The 9,863-nt window shown below is 43.6% G+C and overlaps 1 protein-coding gene across 1 annotated transcript in view; it reads left to right on the top strand.

The window, feature by feature from the left end:
* Positions 1–3,272: 3,272 nt before the first annotated feature.
* Positions 3,273–9,863, top strand: part of CCDC50 (coiled-coil domain containing 50) — a 19,359-nt gene continuing 12,768 nt past the window's right edge. The window contains exons 1-3 of the mRNA XM_009083111.1: positions 3,273–3,351; positions 4,864–4,993; positions 9,414–9,504. Coding sequence (XP_009081359.1) covers positions 4,923–4,993; positions 9,414–9,504 — 162 coding nt within the window. The 5' untranslated portion in view covers positions 3,273–3,351; positions 4,864–4,922. The remainder of the gene's footprint in view (positions 3,352–4,863; positions 4,994–9,413; positions 9,505–9,863) is intronic.

The raw sequence follows: 9,863 nt of genomic DNA, 5'->3' as shown, positions 1-9,863 counted from the left end.
TTGGGTGGTGCCCTGGGCTGTATATGCTTCTGGCCTTGGCACTGAGCTCTAAACCAACCCAGACAGGAACCTTGGTCCCTGCTTTTACATTGCTGCTATCCAGCAGCCTTCAGCTGTGGCATGTAAGAATTGAGGATCTGAGGAGTTTGTTTTGCTTATTTGTTTGGAGACCCAGGGACTAACAGCAGATCTCTGGCAGCACAGCTAGAAGAAGCAGGCCCACCTATGCAACACAACAGCATATTGATTTGACCTTTCTTATTTTGAGTCCGTGCTTTAGAAAGTTCTTAGTGGCCCATCGATCCAAAAGGGTTAAACAGTCATTGCTGTGTTGTAGGAATAAAGCTTCCTAGAGGTGATCAGACTTTTCTTCAGTTAATGCAGGACTGTCAGAAGATGGTGTTGTAGGAATAAAGCTTCCTAGAGGAGATCAGACTTTTCTTCAGTTAATGCAAGACTGTCAGAAGATTAGCAGCAGTGTCCTACCACAGCCCTCCCACTTTCTCACCTGTGTGCCAAGCATGTTTCTCTCAACATGGTTTTCCCAAACAAATAGAGAAGTGTGTCTGGATGTGGGTAGAATGGAGTGAAAAACCAACAGTACTGAAGTTCTCCTATGCACATGTGCCTCTCTGGAGAAGATGGAGCAAAGGTCTGCCAGCACCATCAGTACCATAACTGACAAGGCAGAGCTCTTGAATACCACAGGGGTCACAGCAGTGTATAAGCCTGTGCAGAACAGAGTTGGGAAGTGCTTGGATGCAGTTTCATGAGCATTTCTTAAGCTGTGATCTTTATGTAGAAAAAGTATGTAGCTCTGATATGTTTGTCCTTGTTCCTGTGCTGCCTGCCTTGTCTTGCTAGTGCAGTTGTTCAGGCAGCTGTGCAGTGAACTTGCTCAGAGACCTGTTGCAGTTAAAAATAACACTTCCCTCCCCTTCTCTCTTGATTTTTTTCATTTCTTTTTAAACAGTCAAGAGCACGTGCTGCTTCTTGAATACATAGTGGTAATAGCACAGCCCTAGATTTGGGCAGACTGTGGCTCTGTGTTGAGACGTCTTTGCTTAGCTCTCAACTGACAGTAGAGCTCAAACCTCCAAGTTGGATGTGCCCTTCCAGCAGGCCAGGTGATGCAGAAGCTGGATGTTTCACAATAATTCTAGGAAGCTGAATTAGTATTAAGAACCACAGCATTAAAGTCTCTATGGGCAAGATTCCCTTGCTCTATCACATGAAAAACGTGTTCATGACCCCCAAGCACCCTGGGTATGTCACCTGTGAATTGCACTGCTGCCTGCACTCAGCTGTGGCTTTTCCAGATCTGGGGCTGAAGGCAATGTTTCTTTCTTTATACACAAATGCCCACTGGAAGCATTTCAGTGCTATGTAGTGTTTCATATCCTGTTTCCTTTTTTAAAAAGAAGTTGCAATAAAAAAAAGCAACGACAAAACGTTAATTACACCATCCAGAATTGTGCATGCTTAAAGTGAGCCACAGTGTGATCACATAACCGTAGTCTTTGTCCTCATCTCCACCCTGCTGCTTGTCACTGTCCTTCCCTGAAACAGTGCTCTAGCAGTTAGGAGATTTTGTCACCCTCCAATGCAGAATGACTCAACCAAAAATTCCATTGAATATGATAAAACACTTATCTGACTTCTTAGTACAAGCAACTAGAAACTCTTGTAGGTGTTTTGTGAAGATACCTGGGTGCAGAGGAGCATCTTGATGCTTCTCTAGTGAAGCATGTGCAGCTGTGAGAAGAGGGAAGGCTTGTGGGACTGTGGCTCAGGAAGATGCAGCTGCCTTCTCACTTCCTTGTTTTTTCTACCCTTTGTGGTGATGGACATGTTTTATCATCTGACTCTGAACCTTTTCATAAACAGAATTCTAAGAAATTCCCCTTATACTTTTGATGCATTCTGGGGCTTTTGGGGTTATTTTTACTTCTAGACTGTTGCTGTGCACTGCTAAAGAGAAACCTTGGTCTTTCCCAGAGCTTTTGTCCATGCAGTGCAACAGCAGAGGTTTGTATTTTCCTCTGCAGCTTTGGAAGCACCTTGTTGTTCCTGGATTCATGCTGTGTGTTTCAAGTGGGAGGTATTCCCCTCAGGTCCTGTTAAGCTTCTTAGCTTGTCATATTGGGGGAAAATTAAGTGACAGACCTCTCCAGTGTCACTGTTTCAGTGCCACTGCCTGAAATTCCCCTTGAAGCAGGCAGAAACCACAGGTCTGGCAGATGTGTGGTGTGGGGCCCCGTCCTGCAGTCTGGGGTCACAGGTCACCATTTGTCCTTGGTTCAGAGAACCTGATGTGTATCTACTGCCAAAAGGCTGAACTGGATGCTGTCTGTCTGTCCCAATCCCAGTATGTATGTGACTTGTGTTTTGTTGCCCTGCTGCCTGTCATAACAAGTTAAAAATACACACTGGTGTTTTTCTACAGTGTGGGTAGAGGGTTCCTTTGAAAGTTCAAGTATGAAAGTGATAGGCATTGGCTGCTTTCAGACTGGTGCCAAAGGGTGTTTGTCCCTTTCCCATTTGGCTTGTCTCTAAGTCATCTGCAGCATCTTTTTAGGAAGCTGTACTTATCTCTGCCTCTAACATTGTGGCTGATGCCTTATTTGGGTTCTAGGTACAAATCCAGCACCTGCACTTTAAAAAGTAAATGAAGCTTATAAGAAACAACTGTATAATTGATGCCTGAGCTGGTAGTGCACCTTGCAGCAAAAGCCATGGAATTCAGTCTGCTCAGCTCCAGAGTGGTGACAGTGTGCATGTACCCTTTGTGCCAAGAAAATACTGTTCACGGACTCTTCACCTAGCAAAGAAAGTCATAGTAAGCACAAACGCTTGCCTTCAGTTTTAATTGAACTCAGTCAGTGTGGGCATTGGTATAAATTGGAATGGAATACAGTTGTGGAGTACACAAGGTCTGATCCAGTGATGGCATGGACAGTTCTGTTCTTGAAACAGAGGTGGAGGGATGAGTGGAGAAGGCTTTTTATGGCAACAAGGACAAAGAAGTAGGTGCATGCAAAAATAGACATGAATGCAGGACAGGAGAAACACACAAGTCCAGGCCTTGGCTGATAGAAAGTGTATCAGAAGTCTGCATGTATGTATGCTCCCCTGGCCCCCATAGGTCTTTCGATGCTTTTTTTGGGGGTTTTGGTTTTGATTTTGTCCTGGCCCCCATAGGTCTTTCGATGCTTTTTTTGGGGTTTTGGGTTTTGGTTTTGATTTTGTTTTTTCTTTGATGCTAATTCTCTTTATTTCCCTGTTCAGTGTGTCGAGACTTCGCTATTCTGGAAGATCATACCTTGGCCCATAATTTACAGGAACAAGAGAGTAAGTAGTAATGATCTTCGGAACAAACTGAAGAAAACTTGTCCCAATAGGTCTTTCGATGCTTTTTTTGGGGTTTTGGGTTTTGGTTTTGATTTTGTTTTTTCTTTGATGCTAATTCTCTTTATTTCCCTGTTCAGTGTGTCGAGACTTCGCTATTCTGGAAGATCATACCTTGGCCCATAATTTACAGGAACAAGAGAGTAAGTAGTAATGATCTTCGGAACAAACTGAAGAAAACTTGTCCCAACAGATATTTGGCTTTATTTGGTTTTGCTAATAAAAATGCTTCCTGCTTTTATTTAATTTCTAATATTTTTAATGGAATGGAGTTTATTATTGCTGTCTTCACTATTCTGTAACACTGCTCTGTGTTTGCTCCAGCCTACATTTGTACCCTAGAGATAGTTGCATTACACATTTCAATTTTGTGCTCTTCTTTAGAGATGAGCTTGTTTATCTTGTTTATGATAAAATTGCATGTAGGAGTGCACTTTGAGGTTTTGTTGCTGTGCAGGGTTTTTAGAAATGGCTAGCAATTTTGGAAGCTGACCTGAAGTACAGCCATAAGAGGCCTGTTTGTTTGTTTATTTCAGTCTGCTTTGTGAAAGGAGGCTTCCTTTTCAGACATTTTGAGGTAGGGCAGCTGTGCACTACAAGGGTTTAAAAAGGAGGAAAAAAGTACAGCCAGGAACTTCAAAGTGACTGGTGATTCTATTTTTAAGAACTTTTTTTGCATGTTTATCTGCTACTTTGGATATATTTGTTTGCCTTGCAGTTTCAGGTGTGGTGACCTCTAATTGGCTTTGCTGGGTGCCAGGACCACTGGTATCCACCAATATCCACAACACTAATCCTGTTCTAGCCACTCCACCAAAGGTGCAGCTTGTGCTGAAGTCGTGCCCTTGCTGCTGGAACCTGAGACTACTGAATTAAAGACATCTCAGCTGCAGCTCATGTGGCCATCTTTTCTTGCAGGCAATGTCCATGTATGGTAAAGGACTCGCTGTAGTACTCAGTTGCTCTGTTGCTAAATATAAAGGTAGTAAGATTTTGGAACCGATGAGTTTCCTCTAGCTTCTTCTCTAGAGGTTCTTGAGAGTAAATTAGAGAAGTATCCATCAGAAGGGGTTTAGGTTCAGCTCATCCTCAGTGGCTTCTGGTTGTCCCTTCCAGACCTGCTTCATTAATCTCTAGTGATTTTCCGTGGTCAGAAAATGAAATTCAAAGCCTAAAAAGCATTCCCTCTAAACCTGGATGTGTTAAGATATGCAGATCTTGTTTTGGTAACAGATACACACATACAGCCCCCTCAGTGTTGAAATGAGGCAATCTCAAGCTGCTAGCGTAATTTCAGTTCAGGACTTTCCCACCTTTAGAGATACTGCTTGGTGTTTCCCTGCCAAGATCTATCTTCCATTCTGGCCTGGAATCTCCCTCCCACTTGGTTTATCTTGTTCACACTGTGGAGTTCTGCAGCCTGATTTGAGGGTTCTTGTCTGTGTTTATTTCCAGTTGAACATCACTTGGCCACAAATGTTCAGCGTAATCGTCTGGTGCAACATGACTTGCAGATGGCCAAGCAACTGCAAGAAGAGGAGGATAAGAAAGCACGTGCTCAAATCCAGAAGCACCAAAAAGACTTGTGAGTTTGGGATGGAGCTCTTGAAATGGGAATGCTAGTTGCATTTGGTCAGAGCACTGAAATCAGCTGCTTTGAGTTGACAGTATGTGAGGTTCAGGTTCATCAACCTTCTGCTTTTGTTTCCTTTTTCCTTTGGCTGTCCATTGCTGTAAAAGTATTGGTACTAGGCTCTGGCACGGAGTAATGAGAACAAGGTGGGGGTAGGTAGTCCTGGGGCCTGTCCTAGCTTATATGCTGTTGCTTGTCCATGAGAAGGAACCTTCCCATTGTGCTTCTTGACAAAATAGAGTGGCTTGGCCACTTGTGTTGACCTTGTCCCTGGCTAAAGTCTAAGGAGGAAGGAACCATGCCCCAGAAATAAACAGTGTTACAGCGAATTCTCTCTTTTGTGGAAATTGCAGATATTGGTGTGTTTGCAATGTGCCTGATGAGTGATTTTGAGGAGCTGGGTGCAATGCTTTTTTAGTGTCCTGCTGCACTGACAGCTGAAGGCTCCTGCTTGTGCTTGCAGATATTCCAGTGTGAAGTGATCTGGGAAGAGGAACCGCTGAACTGAAGTCGCTTGGTGGGCATGGGTGTTGTGGGACAGACCTTCTTTTTCAGTCACTGACTTCTGCAGCAACTGTGGGAGGGTTTTTAATGAGTGATCCAGGTTGCTCTGCAGGTTTGCTCAGTCTCCACACACCACATCTAACCTTGTGGCCTGTGGTTTGGCTTTGTGTGCCATGGCTCTCAACTGTGGAGCTGGTATAGAAACGAAGCATGGCAGAGCAAATTGTTCTTTCTAATCCAGAGTGGACTTGCTATGCATGAGATGTAACAAATGGTTTGTGTGACAGGGCTCAGTCAGGTCCACTAGTGAGAGAGGTGGCAGGATGGAGGGCCCTGCAAATGCAGGGTCTGCAAGGCAGGATGCATCTCCCAGTCGCTGTGCTGCCTTCCAGCTTCTGTTGTGCTCTGGGATGCCACCCACCAGGTACAGCTGGTGGATCGAAAAGCCTGGGTGGCTCATCTGGCAGGGACAGCAACAGAGTAGAAGAGCTCTGTGTTGCAGATGTGCAAGATACAGGACTGGCTTAAAAGCAGCATCTCATAAAAGCTTTGAAGCTGGGGCGTGACAGATCAGCCACTGCTTTCAATATTCCCAGCAGTGCTGGGTAGATACATGTGTCTCTCTCAAGTCTGTGCTTGCTTTCAATAGTTTTGTCTTTATTACCAATTAGAGATGTGAGCATGTAAATGACAACATAAAAATTAATTTCATATGGCAGAGATGGTTTCTCTTTGTTCCTTGCTGGGAGCTGTAAATAATTTTCACTCTCTAAAATGGGATTTACCAACTTCGTGAGCCAAGGCACAGGCAGAACTGCTGATGCAAAATGTTGTGTCAGCAGCAGTTCTGCTCCTGAAAGCATGAACTCTTCTGCAAGAATAGTAAGAAAAGTTGGAAACATCCTTTTGTAATTGGATCTTTTCCTTCCTTAATTTTTTGTGTGTTCCCACTGTCTCCTCCTTGTTCAAGAGCAGCATGTTCTGGCAACAAAATGATCCTCATGGTTTTTTTCTTTCTGTATCATCTAAGATAGTTTGACACTGCAAGGTGATGAGAGGAGTAAAGGTCAGAATTGGGGTCTTTATAAATGGTAAACATAAAGAAGCACTTCAAATTTATGGGCTTTCTCATGTCTTTCAGAATTCAGGGAAGTATCAAACTATATTTTCATGCTTCTTTAAAAGCATCTCACATCTAGCTGAACAGCCTGCACACTTCTAAGCATAGTAGCAAAATTGCTAAAATAAAATTGTATGCAAATATTCTTTTTCCCATTTTGCACCCAGTGCTATGGTGGTTCTGTTATGGTAATGTGAACTTCCCTTAAACATTTCCTTTTTCTCTCCTCATCTGGTGATAACTAGCAGCTACAGTCAGTGTGAATGGGAGGGAGCTTTCTGATCACACAGACTTTTTATTTTTTATAAACTGGTGTAGAATTTTCCCAATGCTTTTTAACACTCCTGGTTGCCCAGGAATGAAGGACACACAGGTGTGATGTTCAGGAATTGTGACGTTTATGTTGCTCTGGCTGATTTCTGGGGTCTGGTGAACACTTGAACTGACACTTAAGAAACTGGAGGACAAGAAGAGGTGTCAAAGTTCTTTAATCTATTTTCTTATGCTCAGTCAATTTAAACCACTAGCTTATGTTGATTAACATCAAGTCTCAGTATTTAATTACCACTGAGCAATAAACCCCAAAATCTAATCCTCTGTTGCTGTTCAGTGGTTCTTAGAAATTGATACGGTGTATTCCAAGATGTGTGTCATCAGGAACGAGAAAATGCTTCTGCATTTGCATTATTTGTAGTGTTGATCAAAGCACTCAGAGCAAAGATGCTCTGAATGGAGAGGCAATGACCTTGTTGCCTTGGCTCTGAAAGACGATTAGCTGTTTCTGTCCTGTTTGTCTGCAATAAGATGTATTTTAAGCATTTAGCAAGTCAGTTTGTGCTGATGAACTTGGCACCCTTGCTGTGCTCACAGGTGCCAAGGGAACTGGAGACATGCAGTGCCTTGATGTGTCTGACCTTTCTAGCTTATTTTCTACCTGGATTCATGTCCTCGGAGACTGGGGTCATAAAGGATCCACTGTCAGGCCCACTGACAGCCTGGTCCCCAGGTTTTGCTTATTCACCTGCAGTTTTGCTGGTGGCTGTGGTTCTCTGCTGGCATCAGGTTTGCCAAGGTTCAAGAACTAGATTTTACTGCTGTGTGAACTCTTGTGCCTCTCCCCACAGTCAAATCAAACACAGGCACTTGAAAAAACTTCCAGGTTTTATTGCTTGGATGAAAGAAACTTATGTCATAAGATGTGCCACCTATTGATAACTCCAGGCTAATTGCAGGTCTGCTTCCAAGGAGTGGTTGACAAAAATAAAGCATCTTCTTTTCCTTCCTGCTGCATGTACCTTTTTGTTCCCAGTAACAAATGAGTTGTTTCTTGGTGGCATTTGTCCTCTAAACCTTCTTGTTGCAATGTCTTTCCTCCCTACCCTAAGCCATGTGTCTACCCTTTCCACTTATCTCATTCTTCCCTTTCTGTAGAAGATGGCTCTGTGGTGCCACTGACTGCTCCAGCCATGCCACATTTCTGTTTTGCAGCCAAAAGTGCTTGTCTGCACTTAAAACTATTTCAACTTCCTCCACTCTTGTCCTAGACTCTCTTCCAGCCCTTTCTCTCCAAATTGACTAGGTCATTTATGCCCAGATCTTTATTCAAACGTAGAACTAGTTGCTCCAGCCCACACAGCACAGCTTTGACATAGCTCAACATGCTTCTCTTGAATTATTTGCTTGTCCTCCATAATATGCTCTTAGTAGTCTTCCCGTCACCTATCTGATCATTGCCAGTGTATTCTTCAAAAGATTGTGTTATAATAAAGCAGGCTCTGCCTGTTGCTGTTCCATTCCTGTCTGCCTCTATATCTTGCCTTTCAGTAGCTCCCATTGCAGGGATTGATTTTTCTGACCTGTTTAGAGTTAGTCTTTAGCTCAATTTCAACAGCTGAAAGAGCGAGCTTTTAATCTTTCTTCTCAAATCCCCCAACCCTTTTCTGAGTTTCTTAAGTGATCTTTGGCTGTTGTTCCAGCCTGTTTGCTGGACATTGGAGCATGTGGCTGAGCATGGCACTGTTCTTGCAGATGCTTTCTGTATGATGTCACTGAAATACAGCCGCCTTGTTCTGTCTGCACAGATGAAACTCTCATGTCTCTGTTACTCTGGTATCTCCCTTTCCACAGTTAATGCAATCCTGTGTTGTTCCCACATCTGTGCTGGCACTGTGACCATGGCTCCCTCCCCCCTCGTTTTGATGCATGTTGCTCCCTTGCCTCTTGGCACTGGTTCTGCTTTTGTGTCTCGTCCCACCTCAGCGGCATTTCTCATTCATTACTGAACTGCCACCTCCAGCCTCTGCTTGGCATGTGTACTACATTCCTGCACTTTTTTCCTTGGGTTTCACATGAAAACCACTTCCCAGCAATGCCTGTACTCCTGAACCCCTCCTTTGACATCACATGTACAAAAACTCAATAAAATTAGTGCTGAGGAGTCTGCTAACAGTCTCTCTTAGCCTGCCCTATTTTGTGGTATCTACCACCTTTCTTAGCAAACACTGCTGAATCTGTTTTCTTTTACTTTATGCTCTGTGAATGTTTTGGGATGTATTTTCTAAATTTGGCCAGCAGTAAGTACAGGGAGTCCTGGTCCCTGGTGAGGATTCATAGGCTCTGCAGTAACACTGAGTAATAATTCTTTTGTATAAATCAGATGGATTTTTTTTAGCTCTTTTATCCCTTTCTCCAGGCTGATTGATGCCTGTGACTTCAGCTGCCTATAATCCTTGTCTCCTTGCCTTCTAGGGAACGACAGGACTGCGAGATTGCTCAGGAAATCCAAGTGAAGCTTGCGTTTGAAGCAGAGGAGCGCCGCAGGCAAGAGGAAAAAGACGAGGTAACCTTTAAAGCTGCAGGGATGGCAGGGCTATTTGTAGCAGCCCTTTCAGGGCAGACATTTCTTGGTCATTGGCCACAGGAGTTGGCTTCCATGGTGTCAGTCCTGGTCCTTACAGATGTCTCTGCACAGAGATTTTGAGGAGTCCTGTTACTGGAATAAGATACAGGCATAGTCCTCACACTCAAGGGTCACAAGGGTTGTTGATGCCAGTTGCCTTGCTAATGAAAGGGCAAGTCATAGGTAGGTCTTGTTGATGTGTTTATTGTCTTGGTGTAGGAAGTTGTAATTGTTTATGACACCTGCTCAAATGTGAGAAGGTGGGTACTACTTTTGGGAGAATCCTAGGTCATGATTTT

The sequence above is a fragment of the Acanthisitta chloris genome, unplaced genomic scaffold (assembly GCF_000695815.1).
Source record: "Acanthisitta chloris isolate BGI_N310 unplaced genomic scaffold, ASM69581v1 scaffold26159, whole genome shotgun sequence".
NCBI lineage: Eukaryota > Metazoa > Chordata > Aves > Passeriformes > Acanthisittidae > Acanthisitta > Acanthisitta chloris.
The sequence above is the reverse complement of the archived record's forward strand: the minus strand, read 5'-3'. Positions and strand labels throughout refer to the sequence as shown.